The sequence below is a fragment of the Mus caroli genome, chromosome 10 (assembly GCF_900094665.2).
Source record: "Mus caroli chromosome 10, CAROLI_EIJ_v1.1, whole genome shotgun sequence".
Taxonomy (NCBI): domain Eukaryota; kingdom Metazoa; phylum Chordata; class Mammalia; order Rodentia; family Muridae; genus Mus; species Mus caroli.
In genome coordinates, this window is record NC_034579.1 from 14,448,668 (window position 1) to 14,473,940 (window position 25,273).

At 43.9% G+C, this 25,273-nt stretch overlaps 1 protein-coding gene across 6 annotated transcripts in view; it reads left to right on the forward strand.

Annotated features, from left to right (window-relative positions):
- Nhsl1 (NHS like 1) overlaps positions 1-24,998 on the forward strand; it is a 126,463-nt gene extending 101,465 nt beyond the window's left edge. For 4 of the 6 annotated variants that reach the window (XM_029482924.1, XM_029482925.1, XM_029482926.1 and 1 more), the window contains exons 4-8: positions 2,678-2,870; positions 7,069-7,200; positions 14,895-18,146; positions 18,658-18,790; positions 22,067-24,996. In XM_029482924.1, the coding sequence (XP_029338784.1) occupies positions 2,678-2,870; positions 7,069-7,200; positions 14,895-18,146; positions 18,658-18,790; positions 22,067-22,772 (4,416 nt within the window). In that variant the 3' untranslated portion in view covers positions 22,773-24,996. Of the gene's footprint in view, positions 1-2,677; positions 2,871-7,068; positions 7,201-14,894; positions 18,147-18,657; positions 18,791-22,066 lie in introns of all 6 variants that reach the window. The other 2 variants (XM_021174684.2, XM_021174682.2) reach the window with 2 other exon arrangements.
- The last annotated feature ends 275 nt before the right edge of the window (positions 24,999-25,273 follow it).

Below are 25,273 nucleotides of genomic sequence, written 5' to 3' on the forward strand. Positions count from 1 at the left end.
TCCTTTTTACCGGTTGGGACATCTTCTGGATATATGCCCAGGAGAGGTATTGCTGGATCCTCCGGTAGTACTATGTCCAATTTTCTGAGGAACCCGTTTACAGCTTTTTGGGCAGGAGTTGGTTCTTAGTGCCTTCCAAAGTTAACGCTATATTTCAGGCTCTTTGTCCTGCTGTAGTAAGTTTCTAACTCACTCGAGACTCCCCACCAGATGTGTGGCTTTTCTACAAACTGCCGTGAAACTTCTCAAATAGAATCAATTTTAACATGCATCTCTCTCTCTCTCTCTCTCTCTCTCTCTCTCTCTCTCTCTCTCTCTCTCTCTCTGTGTGTGTGTGTGTGTGTGTGTCTGCACCTTGCAGTTAGAGAAATATGTGTTATTAGTCAGACTTAACAAGAGTGTCAAAACTGCAAAGAGATTGCAACTAGTGGATTTACATCTGTCCTCTCAACTTCTGATACCTCAGAAATCCACTTGATGATCGGCATACTTACTTTTGTGCATGTGTGAGCAAGCAACCACAGCCACCGTGTGAACACTGTGGTAGAGGTCAGAGGACAAGTTGCAAGACTCGGTGCTTCCTTTCAGGTGGGTTCCTGGGATTGAACTCAGGGCATCAGAGTTAGTGCCAGAGTTAGCCCCTTTACGTGCTGAGCCACCTCGCTGGGAATTTTCTAAGGGAATTTTGTAGAGATCTGTGTGAGGTCTCATCAGAACAATGGTGCCAAATAAGTTGTCAGGGACACATGCTCAACACATTGAGTGTATTTTTCAAGTTACAAATATTAACCCACATTTTCCTTAGATGGAAAAGAAACTAAATGGTCTCTTTGTGTTTTGTAAGGTAGCAACAGTAAAAGGAGACAGTGAGATACTTAATGATATGATTTACTTTTTTTTTCTTTTTGTTTTTTTGAGACAGGGTTTCTCTGTATAGCCCTGGCTGTCCTGGAACTCACACTGTAGACCAGGCTGGCCTTGAACTCAGAAATCCACCTGCCTCTACCTCCCGAGTGCTGGGATTAAAGGCATGCACCTCCACTGCCCGGTTGATTTACATTTTTTTTATTTCCATGATTATTGTTATTGTCCTTGCAATAAAAGAAAGACGGGTGCTTGTCAGTCCATGGGTTTTGGTTTTCTAACGTCACATTTCTGTGTCTGCCACGCTCACTGGCATTCTACTTCACAACCATGACCATGCACAATCGTTACGACTTAAGAGGAAACACCTCCAGGGACAGAAGGCAGTACATCCTCTTTCTAGCAAAGTAGAAAAGGAAGATGTTTCAGAGGCGTCTTTGGAGTGTTGCGTATGGCCCTATGCTGTTATGTGCCACTCAACTAGTAAAAGGGATGGGTATTTTTCAGGAAGTTTGTTTTGTAGCACTCAACAGTGGTGGCAGTGGTCTTGTGTCTAAGATGATGGAGTGATGTCTTCCTGTATTTCTATCTCATCTTTGTCCCATTAGAAACTTTACATGCCAGAAGACATTCAGACATACCATTGAAAGCTAGCGAAATCTCCACAAATGCCAAGAAGTCATGAGAAAGAGAGCTGACAGTCTGAGGTCCTTTATTTAACATGAAACAAAGCTCTACGTCAGTTTGGGGAGATTGGCTGAGAGAGGTTGAGTTGATCTGGGAGTTGCTTGCTGACACAAGTGTCTACTTTGGGATGGTTCACCATCCTTTATTCTTCAGTAGGATTCTTCTTAAACACTTTATTTCCATGGTGATACTTCAGTTCAAACTCTATGAACTTGATTGGTCCTTTGACATTTATTGTATATCTTTTTGTTTGTTTATATGTTTGTTTGTTTTTCAAGACAGGGTTTCTCTGTGTAGCCCTAGCTATCTCCTAGTAAGAGCCAGTTGCTCTTTTATTGTTCTTTTGGCTTTGCTCTTGTTCCTAAGCACAGTGTTTACTCTGAGTTCTTGGGTCACCCTCATTACAGAAATGGCTGCCCATGAGCTCTTATAAGATGCTTGCCAACACAGCTTTCTCCCTTACACATCTTCAGGTATTGCTGGAGAGGGGCATTGAAGAAGGGCTCTTTAATGAGGATGCTAATCTATATCAAAGAAGTCACAGCTAAAATGTTGTCATAGAATTCTGATAAGGCCCAGAGAACCACTTTAGTCAGCCTCTTAAAACTTACCAATTTCACACAGATTTTTTAAAATCCATATAGATGGCTTTAGAATTGCACAAATAGTTCAACAATGAAATGACTCCATCATTGCAAAGCGTTCCTTGAGGTTAGAGCCTAAAGAAAATAAGATTGAAGCTAGAAATTACATTGAGGGAAACAATTTTAATACAAATAGAAACTGGTGGGCTTAGCTATGACTTTTCTCCAGGCTTCTAATGTTCGTCTAAGTCCATACACTTTCTAACTTCTGCACAGCTAAGAAAAACTGGGAGGCTATACAGGCCCTGTATGCCAGCAGAACCTTTTTCCAGACTGGGGCAGGGTGGATCATACATGTGGGATGTCATATGCAAGAGAAGATTGTTGTCATAAATGTGGGCTGTCGTATGCTAGAGAAGATTGTTACTCTGTTCTTAAAAAGAACCATTCTTGGACTTGCTATAAATTAGTCTAAGTTTTAAAAAATAAACTGTATTTGTAAGTTTTCCTGCTAATTGCTTACACACTTTCTCTCTCTGCAGTGTTCTCTCTCTTCATCTGAAGAAGAAAGATTTATCGGAATCAGGAGACCTAAAACACCAACCTCAGGTGACTTCTCCGACCTTCATACTCAGACAAACTGGACCAAGTCCCTGCCGCTGCCAACACCAGAAGAGAAGACACGGCAGCAAGCCCAGACGGTCCAGGCTGACGTGGTTCCTATTAACATAACTGGTATGCTTTGTGGTGTGGACAGTCAGGATGTCCTTGGGAGAGCACTGGTGACTTTGTTTGCCCGTGTTGTGAGCATTTTCTTTACGTATCTGGCCTCCCGTTCTTTCTTTGATGGAGGAAACACCCGAGCTACATATGTGTGTGCATGACAAACACCTGTTGTTTGTTAGCTAAGGAGACTGACAACACATGTTCTGTCAGAGAACCCTGTGCTTCAGCCATTCCTGGAAAAGATGGCTTTTGACTGGCACTGTTCTTAGCCAAGATTTTGGTTCCATAGAATATCCTCTAAATGTGGTTCTTTGCAGCAAAAATTGTATACTCCCATAAGAAATATTTCAACATGTGAAACAATATTTCATTATGTTTCTGATTTTCTTACCCTTTGTTCAAATAAAAAGGGAAGAGAATTCTTGACAGAAAGGCATCTAGTAAATTAGTAACCAAAACATATCTTTAAAAAAAACCTTAGTAGACTGATAAAAGTATGCTTTGGTTTCTATGATTTGAATCTTAAATCTCAAATTTGAGTCTTAAATCTCAAATAAAGATCTATTTCTGTTAAGGGAACAACTTTAGGAATTGGCACATTGGCTGCACTGTGGCTACTAATTTAATTGCCAGGTTGAATTATCAACCTTTTTTGATGATTAAGGCAACAAATAACAAAACACAGAGAGCTCCAAGCCTCAGAAAACCAAAAAAACAAAAAAATGTTAAAGAGGTGGTGGCAACTGGACAAAACCCCGAGTGTAGTCCTCAGGGGACAGACACACTCGTATACTCACACATACACACACACACACACACACACACACACACACACACACACACACACAGCATCCACCATACAAGTATGTTGTATTACATAGCAATAAATAATGAGTGTCATATTGACAAAATCCACACATAGCCTGGTCCCTATGTCCTTAAATCTGGCTGACCAAAAGGAAGCAGTTTTCATTAACAATTAGGATGAAACCCCATAGCATCCTTCTGTCTTCTGAGGATATTGCTGTTGGAAGGTTTGTTGCCATGGTACCTATAAACTTGCAAGGGCTAATAACATTTAGATATGATGTATTTTAAAAAATATCTTAGAGTATATTTGGAAATTACGTTTAGAATTTCCATGGAAACTTGATTAATAAGTACATGAATTATTTTCAACTCCATGTATACTACTTATATTTTCTAAAACTTAAGCCTTAAGCAAACAGCGTGGCATTCTAATCCATTCTCCCTGTAAACAGCATTGCTGGTGTCCGTGGGCGCCTTCCTCTCACCTAGCTCATATCCGTAAAGTATTATTTTTTTAAGTGGCTATGCCACAGAACAATGTGATTTTTACTGCCTATTTCATGAACCATCAGTAGGCTTATATTTTCTTTGAAATGATTAAATGAGAAGACATTAATTATAAGGATTAAAGGCATCCATATAGTATTATAAACTATGCATATCATGTCATGAAATATGACAACCCTTAAAGGGATTGGAGTCAAAGGTTCTGCCTAGAAATGGGGCTAGTGAAAGTCGTTTTCAAGCATAAAGAAGTGTTTGTAGTGAAATACGTCCGTCCAGATTTGTCTCCGAGTTGTTTCTCTGGGCTTTCGTCCTTACCTGTTTGGTAGCTAAGCAGACTTGAATTGCATAGGTATGAAGCAGGCTTTTGAATGCTGCCCCGCTCGCACAAGGTGAATGAATGCTGACAATGATGCAGCGGACAGCCTGAGTCCTTGAAACCACAATATGTTGTTCATTGAGTTGTGTTTCCACAGAATGTCAGCGTTAATTTAACAGTTATATACATAGCGGTGTGTTTTCTAGATCTGTGTGTTTGCAGAGACACGCGTAGTCTGGTCCAAAGAAGCCATTCGTTTAAAGCTTTCACTTTGAGTGCCTAGACTGGCCTGGGTTCTTCAGTCTCCTGTTCTTTAAATTACATCTTTCTAAAATTCCAGATTTCTTTAAATAGAAATGCCATTGCTTGTAGGAAATAGTTACATGCTTATTAATTTGGGTGATTATGACCCTCTAACTTGACTTTTCAGTAAGGCTTTGGAAAAACAAATGCCAATACATATAAGGCTTTGAATCCCAGAGTAGAGTCTCCCGGGCCTAAGGATGCAGAACAGAAACACAGTGAGCCTCTGGCCTGAAAGGGGATTTAATCCCTTTAGTTACAGTCTTGTAGAGACGTGGTATTTCTAAAGGTTCAGGAGGGGAAATGTTTTAAATAAAGAGAACATGTGAGTATATGCCATCATCTGCCACGTGGATCAAGTCTTTACCTAAGAGATAAGTGTACTGGCCAACACACTCAGGAAGCAGCATTCCCAGAGTGCTGTGTGCTAGTGTCTGAGCTGATGCTGCGCTGGAGAGAAAGGGAGCCATTCAACTGAACTGATAACTATCTCCTACCTACATGGCACTGGGCACTAGACGAGTGCTGTTGAGGGCACCAGGGCACCAGGGTCAGCCTCTACCTATTGAATTGTGACATAGCCTTTTAAGGTCACAATGTGAATGTCGGAGATGGAATTCCATCCTCATAATTTTCTCAGCACTTGGATTTTTTCCCCCTTCTCCATAGCGAGGAAAATGCCTGGAGACTAGACACAACTTTCTAGTAACACTTTTGCCCGATTTTAATGCCTCCATAGAAGGAGTGTCTTTTTTCTGCTGCAGGAACCTGATAAAAACGCTGAACGACTTCCGTTTTTAAGCACTGTTTAAGGCACTGTATCTATGTGGCCTGTTTATTACAGGTTGGTATCTACTGCCATTCAGGGCCTGCTCTGAATCCCTTCTGGTTTTCTCTATTCAGAGCAAAGTTGCAAGGATTTTCACATTTACAAGCATTTATTAGATCGCTCTTCAGTGGATGGTATGTGTTTAAAAATGAGCGTGTTTTAATGAGACCAGGCTCACACGTCATCTTGTGTATATATCTACCACACTTTGAAGCTATGGTAGCATTCCTAAACAAGAACGACAATTTTATACATTTCTTTTGCTTAAGATGAGGATAGAAGTATGTGAATATATGGTTTCTTTAATCTCATTTTTAAGATAGAAACTATGTAAAAAGGCAAAATACTGCAAAACTTCCTTTAATCAAAATGTTCAGAACAGACCAGTCTATAACTGATTGTGACAGGGACCTTATTATTATCTAGCTCCCCATAATGTGCTAGTCTGCTTGAACTCTGGGAAAACTGTGGATGTGGTTCTGGGGTCTCATTGTCTGAAATGGGATTAACTTGAAAGGCTGCTGATAGGAAAAGGGGATGCAGCTCGTTGATAGAACACTTGCCCATCATGTGTAACCCTGGGTTCAAGCCCTAGCACCTGAAAACATTATGAACAAGAAAGGAAGAGTTCAGCTCTGACAATAGCAGTGTTGCTGGCTCTCATTGTAATGAAAGTACTTTATCATTATAAGGCTTTTGGTTTCCATTAAAATCGCCTCTCATAGTATAATGCAGTGGTTCTCAACCTTCCTAATGCCGCAGTCCTTTAATACTGTGCCCCATGTCATGGTAACCCCCAACTGTGAAATTATTTAATTGCTACTTTATAACTGTAATTTTGCTACTGTTATGACTCATAGTGCAAATATCTGATATGCAGCCCCCCCCCCCCATGGAGGGTCATTCAGTCAACCCCAAAGGGGTCATGGCCCACAGGTTGAGAACCATCGCTATAATGATTTCACACCCCATCCAAATTGTTAACCTCCTTGGCCAACATTTGGTAAGCTCAGACTTTGACTCGCCATCACACACTAGCATGATACTAGTCTCTGTGGATGACTAGATGAATACAACCTCCATATTGCCATTAATCCACACGGATACAAAGGTTGATCCTTGTGATTAAAGCGCTTTGTGAAGCAGTCACTTGCCAGGTGATTCGTTCTCAGGTGACGAAGAATAATTTTGCCGTGTGTTATTAAAACTGGAAGTGAGGGGAAGGTGCCTTTGCCTGAAGGGCACACCAGACACTGGAAACAGCCTTCTGGTGATAATGTGCTTTTCTTCTCTTTTTGCCCCTCAGCCTCCATCATCCATGTGACTTGGCTAACCTCATTATTAATACTTTCTTGTCATTTTACAAGCTTCTGGAAGGACGCGCGCGCTGTCAGCTTGCTTGACGATAACATTGCTTTGCTTGTTCTACTATTCTACATTAGGGGAGAATTTCGATCGTCAGGCCAGCCTTCGGCGGTCTCTAATTTACACAGACACTCTGGTAAGACGACCGAAGAAAGTCAAAAGGAGAAAGACTATTTCAGGAATCCCTGACATCATTCAGAAGGAGCTAGGTATGGCTCACCAGCATTGCATTCTATAGCCTTCCTTGCTGCTTGTATTTACCACACTAACCTCATGTGATGCTATCAAATCCACGCGTCCTTATAGGCAGCTTCTGGAAGAGATCTTAGGTGAATGTTACACTCTGTGCAGTGGAGCTGCTTTGGGAAAAAAGGGAGGGAAGAGGGTCTATGGAAACTTAGAATTCCGTTATCATTTCCAGGGACCTTGCGTATTGGTTATATCTATGATTTGGTTTATTTTTCATCTAGATCTTTTATTTGGATCTTGGGTTCTCACAGATGAAAAGCTCACTCTAATTTTGGCAATGCTGGTGGTATGTCGTCTTTAGAGGTAGCAATCTGAGGTGATTTCATGGTAGATGTCAGCGCTAGAGAGAGTGGTTCCTAGTGGTTCCTGACCTGAGTTTGATCCCTGGAACTAATGTAGCTGAAGGAGAACCAACTCCCAAAAGTTGTGCTCTGACCAACATTTGTGTGTCATGGCACACATGTAATAAGTGCATGTAACAGAAGTATAAGATATGATCATATGTGTTTGATAATCCCTCCATCTAAAGCAAACAATTTCACAGCCTTTTTTGTTTAACTTAGAAACAAAGCAGGCTGGTGGAGCTGTTTGGCTCTGTTTGCTTCCCGGTTGTGTTCATACTTATCTTTCCATGTGCTGGATAATGCTTTATAATGCTGGGTAATGCTTTCATGCGCCTCCTGCAATCATTTCCTCAGCGCTAGAGAGCTGTGCCAGCTTAGCCCAGCTCCAGCAGCAGGCTGCTGGGGTTTCAATCCTGACTCTCATTCATCCCCTGAGGAGTAACCGTACACACATAATTCCCCCTCTCCAGACCCCCTTCTTCATTCTATAAATGGCATGGTGACCTTAACAGAGTTCATTGTTGGTGGAACAAATGAATTTATTTCCCTGTCCCTGGCTCACTGTGATGACCACTGTTATTTTGGGGCATAATGTCTTAAAATTCACTTCTTCACTTCTGTCTAGCCTGTGGACTTCCTTCATAATATTTCCTTTAACCTGATGGTCTTTTGTTTTGTTTTTTAATTATTTATTTTTATTTTATGTGCATTAGTGTTTTACCTGCATGTATATATCTGTATGAGGGTATCAGATCTTGGAGTTACAGGCAACTGTGAGCTGCCATGTGGGTGCTGGGACTTGAACTTGGGTTTTCTGGAAGAGCATTCAATGTTCTTAACCGCTGAGCCAATTCTCCAGCCACCTAACCTGATGCTTTAATTTACTTTTATTTACTGTTGAAGGTGACACTCGAGAAATGCAAGAATCATTATCTCTGAAATTGCTTACAAGTCTTTTAGTCAAAATGAGCTTATCCTAGCAACACTGATATATTAATTACAGCGCCCTGAGATCCTGTTTTAGCTTCCAAGGCTACAGAGATTGCATGCATTCATTTTCCTCCAGGGTCCCAGTTTAAATAGCTTGTAGGAGGAAAGGCAGACCCACTCTTTCTTGAATGGCATTTTTCTCCTTCACTGGCATCTAGTCTTAGAGTGTTTCTGCTCTCCCGTCCCTCCTGGAGGAACGCTCGGGCAGGAAGAGAAGTGCTTTGCTGCAGCTGCTTCAGTGACCTGCTTCCAGTGCTTCCAATGCAAGGGTTTAAAATCAAAGGCAGGGTCTGCAGAAATGCCTTGGAGGGGAAGAGAGCTTACCTCTTACATTTGATTTCGCTCACACTGGGATCCCACAGCTCTGACCTCCATGGGCACTTGCAATCTCAGGCACATAGCCCCTGCACACACACACACACACACACACACACACACACACATAAAGCAACAAAGAACAACAGTAACAAACAGAAATAGAACAAAGGCAGAACCAGGGGTAGTGATTTACACTTGGAAGGTTACAGCAGTAGAGTCGCCATTGGCTACAGTGAGACCCAGAACCTGGGAGGCTGAAGCACAGTTGCTGTTGCCATGGGCTACAAAGTAAGGCCCTGTCCCCAAAACAAAAACAAAAAACAAAACAAAATCATAAAAGGAAACAACAAAACAAGCAAGACTAAGTTGCACTAACGGAATTTCTCAAGCCTGTCTTTGGTTCAGACACGTTATGTGAGCCCTCCATGAACTGTCTGAATCTATACATAGTGTATGCATATACACTTTGTTCTCGCTTCAAAACTTAGCTGTATCTCATCCTTTCAAGCCTTTTTTCCTCTTGAGGTTACAGGTCATGCATGTGGGAAAATAATGAGTATTCGTATGAGCAGTGGTTGTTTAATGGGGCTGATCCTTTGTAACATTTCCTCATGACCTGGCCTTTTCAGAAGATGTGCGTCAAAGGAGTGACCATAGAACTAGGCAATTGAGCTCTTTGTAAAAGTTGCTTTTCTACTAAAATAGTAGTTTCTCAGTGATTTTGTGCGGTGTATAAGGATAGTTTGGCCACAATAAAGATGCATAGCCACACAATTATTCTATATGAGTTGTCCTCTGTTATATGAAACCTAAAACCTGAGAGTTAGGATTTGGGGGGGGGTTGATTTATTTTATTATTTTATATATATTAATGCTTTGCCTGCATATATGTTCATGGACAACATATATGCCTGGTGCCTGTGGAGATCAGAAGAGAGTATCTCATCCCTTGGGACAAGAGTTCTTTTAGATAGTTGCAAGCTGCCATGTAGGTGATGGGAATCAGACCTGGGTACTGGGTAAGAACGACAGTGCTCTTAACCGCAGAGCCAACTCTGTGGCCCAAGAACTAAACTCTTTAGCTGTTTGCATTACTGAACCAATCAGGAAGAGCCAGTAGCTCAGCTCTTTGATTTTCTGAAAGGATCCATCCATCAAGGGCAGCCCCGTGTTCTGCCATTATAACATTGTTCTTAATTGATGAAGCGTTCTTTTCTCTTTTGCTTGTGACCCAGGATTACCGATAGTGCTGGAGGAGAAAATCACTTTCCCTGTATTATCTGTTCTATAACCTTTGCCACGTGATGAGGCAGCTGTGTCACCAGAGGGTCAGTGATGTGCTTGGATGACAGCTAGTAGGGTACTGGGTCTAAAAGCCAGTGGTGCAGGCCTCAGATCCTGCTCCTCAGAAGATCAAGGCAGGAAAGTAACAAGTTCGAGGTCTTCTGGGACTACAGGGGAAGTCAGGGCCAGTTTAGATAGCTTAGTGAGACTATCTCAAAGTTAAAGATACAGGGCTGGAGAGATGGCTCAGCGGTTGCTGGGAATTGAACTCAGGACCTCTGGAACAGCAGTCAATGTTCTTAACCGCTGAGCCATCTCTCCAGCCCTAGAAATCTTTTATACCTTGTAATTTTCTATCCTTAAAGTAGATAATTTCCTTCTATTCCTGCCCACTTGCCCCCTTCCTCCCTCCCTTTCTTCTCTACAGGAATAAGAAATAATTTATTCAAGAAACAGATTTACATGACCGTGGCCCAGGAACACAGATTTAGGTTACCCTAGATTTCATGTTCCAATATGGAAGTAGTTTCATGAAGTTTTATATTTGCAAAATAAAGAAGACTTTCATCAAGCCAAATTTAAATCTCTTGGTGAGTGTACCAGAGAGGTGATCACACAGTGTAGGGAGCGCCTCTCCATACACCCCACTTGTTGTCTTTATGGTACTCTTAGCTTTGGGGTTGGTAGAAGTTAGTGGGTTGGTAACTTAAGAGATTCCAAAAGTTTTTATCTTATTAGTCCCAGGGTGTTAGTTCCAGCACAGAGACAGGCAGGGAATGGCTGTTCCTGGGGCTAAAGCTTGCTTAAAAGGAGGCAATCAGCTTCTGGACCAGCAACATCCTGACCGTCCTGCATCACTGCGGTCCATCAGTTTTTGCAGAAATAGCTGCTTTCCAGGCATTCTCATGGATAGTTCCTCTCATTGACCAAGTAGCACATGTTGAGCAGGCGGGGGCCACATATTATTTATTACCTATTATAAGCTCTCTCTTAGCCAGGAGGCTCATTCCAAGGGCCTGATGTCAATGAGGCGGAGCTGTATCACTTGCCCTCTTTCTGAGGGATGCCTTTATGTGTGTCTGTGTGACTGGTCTTGGTGAATCCCTGGCAGAGGGTAGAGAGAGGCCCACTGGTGTCAAATGGGTCTCCATTGTCACAGTAAAGATAGGGCTTTTTTGTTAGGGGAGTCTTCCTTGCACTGTGATGTCTCTGAGGCTGATGAGAACACACACACACACATGGCATGTCCATATGATGGTTTTATAGGGCGGGGGAAGGAATTCTTATGAACCCCATCCCAACCCTTGTCCTTTTGTAGGACAGTAGTGCTCAGAAAAGCCTGAGTCTTGACTCCTTTAGTGTTTGTTTCCAAAGCACACTTGATGACCTATAACTTGTTGCTTTCCATTTTATTTGAGTAAGAGTCAGTTTTCTTTTACTACTCTCTCTATTTAAACTTACCTTTTAAATTCTCATGTGTGTTGTATATACACTGTTTCCCCCTCTCTCTCCTCCTTCCAACCGTTCCCATGACACCCATTCCAAATTCATGGTTTCTTTTAAGCATGTGTGTCTATGTCTGTGTGTATGTGTATTATATACTTATGAATATGTAAATGATTCTGCTGAGTTCATTTGGTGTTGCTCTTTCATATGTTTTAAGGACTGACCCCTTGGTATTGGGTGACTACTTAGGGGTTCATATATGAGGATAACTCTCTCCACAATCATTAGTTGCTCTTCATTTAGGGGTGGAACCCCTTGAGATTTCCCCCACCCACATTGGCACATCAACTGGTAGTCTCATTGTTTGAGTTTTATTTAGGCAGTCATATTATTGAGATTTCATGGATGAAGCAGACTTCCTGGTCCTCTGGCTCTTACGACCTCTGCTCTCCCTCTTCTTAGATGTTCTTGGGGAATGAGTGGTGTTGTATATGTATCAGCTGTGTCTGGGTATCCCACAGTCAGGTGTTCTCTGCACTTTGACCAGTTGTGGGTTTCTTTAATAGTCTTCTACTGAAGCCTTCTTGGATTTGAGCTACACGTATCTGTGGGTGTAAGGGTAAGCATTTAGAATGTAGTCAGTAATTATATCAGTTGAGGGAAGTGGAAATAGTAGGTCCTCCTTTAAAATCCATGAGCTTCACTAGTCACAGATAATTGATTGGGTCCTCAGCTCCTTCCTGCTGAGGACCCCTTATGACCAGTGAGACAGCTGTTGGTTACCACTAGTTGCTGTGCCACCTTTGCATCTTTAGGGATATTCTGCCATGCTGATTATTGTCGTCGTTTGTTAAGTACCACATCTCAGTAGGACCATTGATTGCTTTTCTCCTTTGACAGCTTGCATAGCAACATTTCAGTCCTGTGAGGGGTGGTGCTCAAAGGAGGCTTTCAGTTTAATTCTTCCAAGTCCTGTGTTCAAAGTGTGTGATGTCTTCAACAATAAAAACTCCAACTTCTAGGAGGCAACCAGAGGCAACAGCAATAGCTTATATTGCTTGGGGAGTGACTTGGACTCCCAGATCAACAGCTTGAAAGGAGGTTCTTATGCCTGTACTGAGGGGTTTAGTCTATAGCTCCTTGGGAGAACATTATTACCCCAAGTGAGATGTGTGTGTGTGTGTGTGTGTGTGTGTGTGTGTGTGTGCGCACGCGCGTGCATGCTATATATATAAACATATATAATGTAATTATAAACATGTATAAATATATATGTTTATATATAGCATGCATATATATGTGTGTGCATGCTATATATATAAACATATATAATGTAATTATAAACATGTATAAATATATGTTTATATATAGCATGCATATATGTGTGTGTGTACGTGCTGTATATATAAACATATAATGTAATTATAAACATGTATAAATATGTTTATATATATATATCATGCATATATATATATGCGTGCGTGTGTGTGTGTGTGTGTGTGTGTGTGTGTTATAGTGGTAGGTAAATGTAAAACATGGTCCTCTGGCTATTTCAAACAATGTAGCCTTACCCCCCACCCCCACCAGGTCACAGAGCAAAGTACTGCCTGCATCTTAGTGTCAAGATGTAGAGATCAATCTAAGTATTTTTAATATTTCCTCCCTCGATGCTGAAAGCTCCTCCTGGCTTTCCCTTCATGTGACCCTTCATGTGACCTGTAACCCTCAATCCCAAGATGATGCACGGGTGCATGTCAGCATCGTGTTAAAGAATTTTCATATTTTACACTGATAGAATTATTTTATTGGTATATGACTATATTTGTCTGTTCTTTCCATACAATTTCTTGTTGAATGAAAAACAACAAATGTGGGGCCCTGGCTTTGCCACTGTTTTTACAGGTCTGATTTGTACCGCGGATTGATTTCTTTCTTAGTGGGTTTTGGATAGGTTCCTGGCTTTGCGATCTTTTTTAAAGCTCTGCTCCTTTCTGTGTAGCTTGTCATCTGTTTATTTACAGTTGCAGTTTTTGTCGTCTGTCCACTTCTTGTTTTATCGCTTCTGGTCTTTCTTTCTTTCTCCTTTGAACATACTACTCACTGGTTAGTTGTAAACTCCAAGACATAAATATTCCTAATTTGAGGAAATGTTCCCTGGATCTGTTCTTCCAGCCCTTCCCCCAGCAAGAACACACAGCAGATTGCTGTTGAGATTTGAATGTCACCAACAGACAGATGAGAGTGGCTTAAGATGGATAATGAAATGCTTGAAACACAGATGGGCTCATAAATCAATTTTCATTTTCTTAGGACTTCCTTCTGACACAAAGAATCAATGTAATTAACACTGGTTTCAGACCATTATCATCTGAGTGTCATCTCTATAGCCCTATTACCTAAGGCTCCATTTATTGGATGACTGCTGGATGCAGTACTTTGGTCTGAGACTTGGTGGGGGAAAGGATACATTAAAGTCTTTACTAATAGGTAGTTATTTGGGGTTTTGATGGTGGTGGTGGTGGTGGTGGTGGTGTGTGTGTGCGCGTGTGCGCATGTGTCTGATGTGTGTGTGTAGAGGGGGTGTTGTATGTAGATGGAGCCTTCAGGATCCATTTACCTTGGTTATTGAGACAGGTGTGTCACTGGTCTGGGATTTACCAAGTAGGCTAGAGTGGTGGCCCAACGAGCCTTCTCAGATCTCCTGTCTTCACCTCCCTAGCCAAGGTTACTGTGTCAAGCCCACCATCTTGGGTTGTTCTGTGTGTTTTTAGGGATTGAAGTTAGATCTTCAAACTTGTGTGACAAGCACTTTACTGACTTTGGATCTTGTTTGTTTGTGGAGACAGGGTGTCACCACTCAAGGTTGCCTGCCTCTTCCTCCCCAGGGTCAGGAATAGAGGCGTGTATACTTCTACATGCTGTAAAAATTACTTATTTGAAAAGCACATCTTCCACAGAAACAGTAACCATGGTCTCAAAGGGAGCACCCAAGAATCCCATGTGCGTTACTCATGTTATAAGATTTAAAGTGCAAAATAAGGAGAAAAGTACATGGACTTGAGGGCAGAGGTTTTAGGAGACAGCAGGAATAGTTAAGCTCCACTGGGTACTGAATCAAATAGAAAGGCCTTGTAGGGTTTTGTAGCTGATAGTGTCTTTTTGTTTGTTTGTTTGTTTATTACAACAGAGTCAGGGTGCACTAAGGGTACAGGTGATATTAACCTATGGATTTTTATTTTCAGATAACAGGCCTCTTTCTGCTTTCTCTCCAGCATCAGCCACTGGCCAAGATGATGATGGTAGTGCCCATTCGCTGTACGTCCCAGACCACTACTCTACGTTAGGAAGGCTTGATAGTTATCGGTCCACCGGGCAATGCTTGGAAACCAGGGATACCAGCTGTCAGACCGAAGACGTGAAGGTCATCCCACCATCAATGAGAAGGATCAGGGCTCACAAGGGGGTAGGCATTGCTGCCCAGATGAGCCACCTCTCAGGTTCCTCAGGAAACATGTCTGTGCTGAGTGACTCAGCCGGTGTTGTGTTCCCATCTCGCCTCAATAACGATACTGGTTTCCACAGTCTTCCACGTACCGGCCCGAGAGCAAGCACCTATTCACTGGAGGGAAGGATGGGTGCCCTGGGCTCTACTGAAGATACCGATGACACTTGTCCCTACCAGGGGGATAGCTCACAGGGGCATGAAAACTTTGCGCATTTAGGAGGTGCCTCGAGTACTGGGATGCTTTCGAGGCCCAAATCCCAGCAGTTGAGGTTTTTGGAGAGTCCAGCATGTGTGGTTTCACCTCATGCAGCCTACTCTACCAGTGTCATCCCAAATGCCACGCTACTGTCCTCTTCAGAGGTTATTGTCATTCACACTGCTCAGAGTGCAGGACAGCTGGACAGTAGAACACCCGGTTCATCTTCATATTCAAAGATAAAACCCAGAGACCGTCCCACACCCAGATGTTCTGTGAAAGATGACCATCAGTCCCCCAGTCATCACTGGAATGAGGGTCATCTCATTCATTCACGGGCTTTAGCCTCCTCTGCCCCCGGTGCCACCACACTGTTATCCCTCCATGATTCAGAGGTCTCTCTAAATGCCTCAGCAAACAGGGAGAATGGATCCCAAGCCATACTCTATCATTGTAGAAACAACCCAAGCTTTCCTGACCACCCTTCAGATGTGGATGGCAAAAGCGAGTGTAGTTATTCGGGGGACAGGGGATGTGGCAGTTCTGAGCCCTGGGAATATAAAGCCTCCAGCAATGGGCAGGCATCCCCACTGAAGCCACACCTGGCAACTCCTGGTTGCTCTACTCCCACAAGTAACGTGAGCAGCTGCAGTTTGGACCAAACATCTCTCAAGGGGGATACCAGGTCCCTGTGTTCAGAGGACCATGATGGTTACTATACTACCACTCACGAGGCTGGGAACCTGTACAGTCTCAGTGATGGCTTCGGGAACCCCAGGCACAGCATGGTCAATGTTTTTGATGGAAGGGCTCAGAGAAGCCAAGGGGATCAGGCCGCTCACCAGGATAAAATCCTTTCGAGAAACATCTCTCTGAAGAAAGCAAAGAAACCTCCCCTGCCACCATCCCGGACCGATTCTCTGCGAAGGATTCCCAAAAAGAACAACCAGACAAACGGTCAGGTGCTCAATGAGAGCCTGATCGCCTCGCTCCAGCATTCACTGCAGCTAAGCTTCCCTGGCAAGGGCAGCAGCTCCCCTTCCCAGAGCCCCTGCAGTGACTTTGAGGAACCCTGGCTCCCCAGGTCCAGAAGCCAGAGCATTGTTAGCGAGGGTAGTAGCTTGACCTCCACCACCACTCCCAATGTGTATTCTCTCTGCGGGGTCACTCCGTCCCAGAGCGACACAAGCAGCGTCAAGTCGGAATACACGGACCCTTGGGGTTACTACATTGACTACACAAGCTTGCAGGAAGATCCAGGGAACCCCACCGGGGGCTGCTCAGCCAACACTGAGGCAGCAACTGGAAACGGGCCAGTACGCCACATCCAGGAGGGGTCGAGAGTCCCAGTGCCCCAAGTGCCGGGCTGCTCAGTTAGACCAAAGATCACCTCACCAGAGAAGTCACAGAGAGTCACCTCTCCATCCAGTGGGTATTCTAGCCAGTCGAATACACCCACAGCACTCACCCCTGTGCCTGTGTTTTTAAAATCAATGTCACCAGCAAATGGAAAGGGGAAGGCCAAACCCAAGGTACCAGAAAGAAAATCGTCTCTGATCTCTTCTGTGTCCATCTCATCATCGTCCACTTCTCTCTCTTCTAATACTTCTACCGAAGGAAGTGGGACCATGAAGAAACTGGATTCAACCCTGGCCTCGGCCCTTGCCCCTCCCCCTCCTCCTCTTCCCCCTCTGCCTTCTCTGGGTCTGGCAGACAAGTCCCCTTTTCTTCCACCTCCTCCTCCTCTAGCAGATTGCTCCGAGGGCTCTCCTCTGCCACCCTCTCCCATGTTCCCCCCTCCACCACCAGAAGCCCTTGTTCCCTTCTGCTCCCCCACCGACGGGTGCCTTTTTCCTTCTCCCACAGCAGTTAGCCCCTCTCTTCCAAGATCCTCGCCTCCTGTGCCAGCACCTCCACCTTTATTGCCCTCCTCAGGACCCCCGCCCGCTCCGCCTCTGGACCCCAAACTCTTGAAAGAAAACAGGCCCTTTTTCAAAAACTCTAGCCAGTCCGAATCCTCTAGGGAGGCCCGTAGGCGGCCTGCCAACAAGGAGGAGGGCTGCCGACCCCCCATGCCCCTGATCACCACAGAAGCTTTGCAGATGGTGCAGTTGAGGCCAGTGAGGAAGAACTCAGGTGCCGAGGCAGTCCTGTTTTCTGAACCATCAGCTCAGGAACAACGAACTCCAACTGCTCCACAGTATCACTTAAAGCCATCTGCTTTCCTCAAATCCCGAAATAGCATAAATGAAATGGAGAGTGAAAGCCAGGCTGCCTCTGTGACGAGCTCGCTTCCGATGCCTGCCAAGAGCCAGAGTCAGGGTGACCATGACAGTGCAGTCGAGCGTGGCGGCCTTCCGAGCTGCAGTGATGGAGCTCCAGGCCCGGGTCCCAGCCTCAGGACCACTCTGCTCCCAGACTCTTCACCCAGCAGGAAGCCACCCCCCATCTCCAAGAAGCCCAAACTGTTCCTGGTGGTACCACCTCCGCAGAGAGATTTCACAGCGGAGCCCACAGAGAACGGGAGCGAAGCTTTCCCAGGCGTGCCCAGCCCTACCAGGGCAGAGGGGGAAGCTGTGCGGAGCCAAGAGGAGAAATCCAGCCCAGCATACCGAGCTGGCTCTCATGCTACGGCTCCTACCCCCGGCAGTCCGGCTCTAGAACCAGGAACTGCAGGGTCCTTATCCCCTGGCATTGTGGAAGCCAATGCCCCCATGGTCCAACCTAATACATCACCGGGCCCCACACAGGAAGAGTCAGGCGAGAGCACTGTGGATGGTGAGAGAAATGCGAAGAGCTGCCTGTCTCAACAGGGCAGAGAAGGTAAGGCTGGCTGCTTTCTACTGCACTCTTCTGATCTTCTGGAGATGAGCCAAATAGGGCTACTGAGCACTCTTTGCAACCAGGTGAAGCAGCCTAGACTCTGGCAAAAGCCGGCAGTGAGTGGGCTTCTTAAACCTCATTACCCAAGCTGCTTTGTGAACATTTTAAAAACTAAGAGAAGAGAGGGAAAGAGAGAGGGGTGGGGGTGGAGGTGCCGGGAGGTCTGAGGCAGGCTGGGTATTCAGTAGCAGGAGAAACGCTCTTAACCAAATTTAAAAGCAATTTAGTCCAAAGTCTGTAGCAGGAAATAGCCCTGGCTGTCAGGCTAGCGAGTATCATTTCTACCTCTGTAAAATTTCTACCTCTGTAAACTCAAACTACAGAGCCACGGGGCTTTGCCATGGTTCTCACACTGTCGGAAATGGCAGCAAAGTGGCATATTTCAGAGCCGGGCAAAGGACTGAAGTGCTAGTCACAGCGTTTAGTGTTTGCCTGCTTTTCTTCTCTCTAGCTGGCTTGCTGGAACCCGACATAGCTGCCTCCTCTACAGACCCTGCGGACTTCTCTAAGGAAGAGGGAAGCGATGAGGTGCTGACTCCGACTAAACCCAGGACAACAGAAGACCTGTTTGCAGCCATTCACAGGTATTCCAAACTTTTGTCATATTTTAATATACTTTATAATTTCTTCTTTCTGGACGGGCTCCTCTGTTTGCATGAGGTTTTGTCTGTCAGCTAGCCACGGTTTATTTAACATTACTCATTTTAAAGTGTCTTTCTTATATATTAATTACTTTTTAAAGTTTGATTTCCGTTTTACTTTGTTCCATTGATTCTGTGCTGACATTGAGGACAGAATGTGATACCTTCTGGTAGACACAGCAGTGGCTGGCAAGGCACCTAGTGTGCCAGTCATGTGACTGAGTGTTTACAAGATTTGGAACCCGTCTGCGGTGAGGAATGCTGAGTTCTGTGGACTTACTGTACATAGACTAGCTCTACAGAGCCGCCTTCCTAAGGGTGCTTCAGTTGATTTATTGATTGTTACTTGTTTGTTGTCTGTTTAGAAAAGCCATGATTTCATAGTGCTTTTTTTTTTTTTTGCCTCCTTCAAGACTTTGTTTCCTTTTTGTTTCTTGTCCCCCAACTCTTCTCAGATCTACTCCTATCCAACTTTATGCTCTCTCTCTCTCTCTCTCTCTCTCTCCCTTTCTCTCTCTCTCTCTCAAATGAAAATTAAAAGCCACTAGAAACCATGGAATACAATCTGTGTTGGCCGGCTCACCTAGCTGCTTCCCTGGAAAGTGATTTGAAATACCCAGTAGCACTCCCTTGAAGAAAACTGACTTTTCCTCTCCCAGTAGTTATCATTTGTGAATAGCTTCTTGCTGAGGGCTGGGACTTTGCCCTCACTTTTGCTCCTTTCTGCTGGGATTTTATCTAGCTTGCGCTTATTAAGGTCTTTTACAGGCTGTGAGTTCATTCCTATGTCTAACCCGCCATGTCCAGAAAAATGCTATTTCCCTTGAAGTTGTCTACCACCTCTGGCTTCTGGCTCTAACCGGCTTTCCACCCACTACTTCTATATCCCAGAGCTTTGCTGGTAAGGATGCAAGGCTATAACTCTAGCGCCATCTGCTGGCTTTCAAAAAGAGCAGTTACTTTGTCAAAGGGAACTGCTTGTTACCTGGTAACAACTGATGGTTACTTTAGAGTTTAACTGATTTAGTAATTCAGCTTTGCTTATTACATTGCTTGGCCTTATCTAGATGAGTGCACCCCTACCCCACAGTGGCAATATAGTAGAAAATGATAAGATTCAGATATATGCAAGTACTTTAAGAACCAGTGTTGTGTAAGGGAACCCCCTTGCTGCTTACATTTCCTTACTACCAGGTTTTCAGATAACTCCTGTGAATATTTCTCTGCCATTAAGACTTTGTTTTGACTCGAGTGACTGTCCTTTATTTCCCTTCTGAGACCAAGTACTCTATAAATCATTGGATCCCTGAATAAGTAATCCATGTCAGCCAGCTCTCAAATTCTGGTGCTTCTGAGTTCAAGTGAAAAGACCGTTGCGTGTGGTAGAAGAAAGCCCCATCCTCACCTAAGTGCAACAAAGGAACATCTAATGTGGGGCAAACCACGCTGGAATGGGAGTTAACACATTGAGTTGACAGACAATGGTGTGCAGGTTTCTCTCCTCTTGGCTTTGTTTGACCTGTCACCTGCAGTATTGGTCTAAAAGGCCCAAAAGACCAAACCTGTTGCCTCATTGGTTTCTTTGATCTCATTAGAAACAGAAAGAGAGTGGGGCTGGAGAGATGGCTCAGTGGTTAAGAGCACTGACTGCTCTTCCAGAGGTTCTGAGTTCAATTCCCAGCAACCACGTGGTGGCTCACAACAGAGGGATCTGATGCCCTCTTCTGGTGTGTCTAAAGACAGCTAGTGCACTCACATAAGAAATAAACAGACAGATCGATAGACAGATAAATATCTTTTTAAAAAAAAAGAGAGAACTAGCTATCTGGTTCTTTCTTAAAACAAGGAAATGAGAAATGGGTCTTTTGAAAACAAACAAATAAAGTCACATTGTAGAAATTTACACCGATGTTCCTAACTGTAGCTGTGCTGGACACATTATAAACACTCAATAAATAGTTTCTGAATTAAATGAAACTAATTGGAATTTAACTGCCCTGAAATTCTTCTGAGACTTTAATGTCTTTCATTTAGCATGGAATGCACCAAGTTTCTAAATATACAGACAGGAATCTGTATGTATAATCACAAGCCACAGAGAAGTGTGTTGCCAAGTTGCTGTGTGTACTAAACACTCTGTTGTAAGGAAACCCAAGTGTTGCAAAGCCATGGTTACTGCAGATTTTTGTCTAAAAATACACCAAAGGGCTCTTCTATATTTTATTTTGGCAACCTTCAGAAGGCATTAAAGAATGTGTGGTTTCTGCTAGAGAGACAATGCCATCTCTTACAGATACAGAAATCATTCAGTGTATTACTCTCTGTACACATGGGAAAATTAGAGGCCAAGTAGCCTTAGGAATGGATTGAAAAGAAAAAGCTCAGATACATGCTAATTTCTGTTGTGGCATCAATACTGAATTAGCAGATGTAATCAGAATCCATCTGAATTCTGGGTCATTACCTGCAGCACTGACACTCGTGATGTAAAATACAGACGATCCAAATTGAAGCGTAGCTTTCGGAGTTCTAAAAGAATGCAAATTAATTCTCTTCAGATTTAAAGCCAGATGGAAAGTGTAGAACACCAGTTGAGGTGTGAAATTTTTATATTTATTGAAGTAATTAAACTTTAAGCCATTGTTAACTATTTAATTGTCATCTTTAGAAACACACACATATACACACAGAGAGAGACTATATGCAGAGATATCAGAAGTTCAAATTTAGTTCATTTTGTAAGCGGCAACTGCCCCCTGAGAATACCAGTTTTGGTTTCCTTTTGTTTTTAACTTGCCATTTCTTTTAGTTCTATATCTACACTTAAATGCCCTAAATGTTACAAAGCATCACTGTGCCTTTTTGTGCCTGAGCACAATCAAAACATTTTACCACAGGCTTGTGGTCCTTGGCTGAAATACCTAAAAGACTGAGAAGAGCAGAGGAGCTCTGGAAGGCAGTCACTCATTTCTCTTGTTGAACTTTGAGTAGGACAGTTGAAGAAAAATACTTTGGCCACATTCTGCTGTCATGGGGAATCTAGTGCCCTGTCTTTAGAAGTAAATAATATCAGAGAAGCTCTTGGACTTGTCTTTAATGATGGTGTGTGTGTGTGTGTGTGTGTGTGTGTGTGTGTGTGTGTGTTCAGGAAGTGGTCACAGTAAGATGACAGCGAGGTTGCCAAGGACTGACTGTTATTTTAATTTCGTTTTATTTCAGATCTAAAAGGAAAGTCCTTGGCCGGAAAGACTCAGAAGACGACCACACTCGAAATCACTCTCCCTCCCCGCCTGTGACACCCACGAGTGCTGCCCCTAACCTGGCCTCTCCAAAGCAAGTAGGGTCTATCCAGAGAAGCATAAAAAAGAGCACTACCAGCAGTGACAACTTCAAAGCTCTGCTGCTAAAGAAGGGGAGTCGCTCGGACACCAGCGCTCGCATGTCAGCGGCTGAGATGCTCAAGTCTACGGACCCTCGCTTCCAAAGATCTAGGTCGGAGCCTTCGGCCGACATCCCGGACAGCCCATCCAGCTGCTCCCCCAACAAGAACAGGAGAGCTCAGGAAGAGTGGGCCAAAAACGAAGGTCTGATGCCTCGGAGTCTGTCCTTTTCGGGCCCTCGGTACAGCCGCAGCAGGACACCACCATCTGCGGCCAGCAGCAGGTACAGCATGCGGAACCGCATCCAGAGCAGCCCCATGACTGTCATCTCCGAGGGAGAGGGAGAACCTGCTGAGCCAGCGGACAACAAAGCACGCAGGGCCCTGGATGCTACCAAGGTGTGCTCTCTGGACAGACTGACGGGGCAGGAGATGGACCGGGACAGCCTGCTCTGTAGCGAGGAGCCTGCCTCTGTGGATGGGATAGGAAGGGCTGAGGGCAACGGTCCCTCGGAGCAGTGTGGGGGTACCGAACAGAAGAGTTAGTATCAGAGCCTGCCTCTCATGAGTGAGGCAGGAAGGTGAGCTGTGCATCACTCTAGGAAGTCTCTGTGGCCTTTTCCTGGCTTGTGGGGACCCCACTCAGCATTGGTGTTGGGGAGGTCTCGGCCTTTCGGGTCTCTTAGGACTCGCTCGCCGTGTGGCTTAAAAGCAAGTAGAAGCATCAACTTCTGAAAGTGCTTCCTGGGGAAGATGGTTTGGTTTTGTTGTTTCGTTTTGTTTTTCCCAAAATGCTGGGTGTGTGTATATGTGTGAATTTTGAAGACTTCATTCTAACAAATACACACACTAACGTTACGTATAGAAATAGGAGAAAAGGTCAGAGTTCAAGTAGGGTAACGAGAGTCCACTAGACCAGGGTGAAAAGTGGTTTCAACGCATTACGGGTGTGGGAATGTGTAAGTTCACGAAGAGACTGGAAGCCGTTACTTCTAACAGTCAGTGGGCTGGTTCTAAGTATAGAACATGTCTGTGTGTGCACTTACTCAAGACACACGGGAAACCAGGAAGGGGCTGGGAAGTGGCTAAGCAACTCATTGGTTCAGGTACTTTAGGGGGCAGGGGAGGCCTTGCTGCAGCTGCCTCCTTCTCCTCCCTCCTCCCTCCTGCTCCTCCCTCTTCCTCCTCCTGCTCCTCCCTCCTCCTTCTCCGCTTGTAAAAATTACACGAATGGAAGTGGCAAGGCTGTGTCCTGTGCCTACTGCATACATTTCTAGCCTTGATATCAGAAGCATGGGTGGGTTTTTAGTTTTTTTTTTTTTTTTTTTTAATGAATTCCTTCCTGGAGTTGTTATAGAAGAATGAAGAAGGAAGGAAGAGAGGCATCGTGAGAGATGGGTAGGGGAGTGATTAATACTGCTGGATTTGTTTCCTGCTTATTAAATAAAATATTTTCACAATGAACTCAGAAAACACGCACTGTAGAATTATGGGTGAAGCTTTTCTTTTAAAGAGTCGGTTTGTTTTACAATCAGAGTTTTAACTTCCATGTGACAGTTTGTCACTTGAAATGTGACACCTGGCATTTTCTAACTTTTGGCTATACCAAAGAAAAATAATATGTCTATTTTTCACCCCTGAACTGCTTACAGCATCTTGTTTTAATTTAGAAGGGCTTACCAAAATCTATTATATATTCTCTCCCTTTGAAGAAAATGGTGACTCTAGTTAGTGACTGAAATTGATGAAAATCGGTAGGGCGTGGCTATGAACTAGCCCTGGGAAATGAGTTTTTAGATTAAAAAGATATTTTTCTTTTGCACAGCCTGGTTTGTATGATTTTATATTTGTTTATGAGTTGAGTTGCTGAGTCCCTTCGAGGCTCCTCCCATCAGAATTGCAAATGTGCTTTAGAACCGGGATTAAAGTGTACAACCGTATTTATTTTAATATCACCTCCTTGGGCTCCTTGCCCACTGCCAGGTTCTGTGTATCCAGCCGAAGCACACGCTACCTTAGTCTCACAGTGGCTACACTGACCTTCTAAAGCTGCTGGCAGTGGCCACTGACAATGTGTGACAGTGTCTGGAAGTCAAACCACACAAGCCAAAGCATCCCAAGGCTTCTTCCACAGAACCTTTGATAGCCATTTCAGATACATCTCTGAGGAGAGAATCTAGCAAACAAAGCACGCCTCACGGCCACAAATGATGACCTGACATGTGGCCTCAGAGATCTTTTTTTTTTTTTTTAATCCGCTGTGTCACTTTTCAACTGCGTGGGCACACAGATCATCTCCTGTAAATCTTAGGCCATGTTGACATTTGAATACCTAAAAGAGATTAGAATGTATGTGGATATCAGAAATCTTGAACTTAATATATCACTATTTGTTTGATAAGCAGCATTAGAACTAATTATAAAATGATTTAAAATCCCTCATTTAAAAGGTATTTATTAGGTTTTAAGTTTGTTTTCAATAAAACAATTGTAAAGCCAGTATTTGAAACGTCTTTGTATGTGCATTTAATTCTTTCACGCTTTCCTAGAAGTACATATTGTATATTGAACATATCCTTTCTCACACCCCTCTTTCCTCGTCTCTCCACCTCCCATTAGTTGCCTCGATCCCTTAGACAGTTTAATTTCTGCTTTTCATGTACACACAGATTTAAATAACCTGACGTTTCTACTACTACAGAATTATTGAGTATATTCCTGGATATCCAGTAACCAGCAGTAAAAACCCAGGGGATGTCTGGGGGGTGGGGGTGGGGAAGGAGACCAACATCACAGGTACTGGCTGGTACCTCTAAAGATATAAGGAGCAGCATCCAAAGATGCCATCCTGCAGTGTGACGATGGATGGACCGGTGACTTATTTGGGATGGCATGTGGAGGGAGGGCTAGGAGAATACACATGGAAAGAAGAAAGACTCATGGCAGAGATATGTGCTCTCAGCTTTGCCAATGTTTCTTGTGTGAGGACCACTTCTGCTTGTAGGCTGAGTCCCACTCACGGCTTCATGAGAGCAAACTGGTCCTTC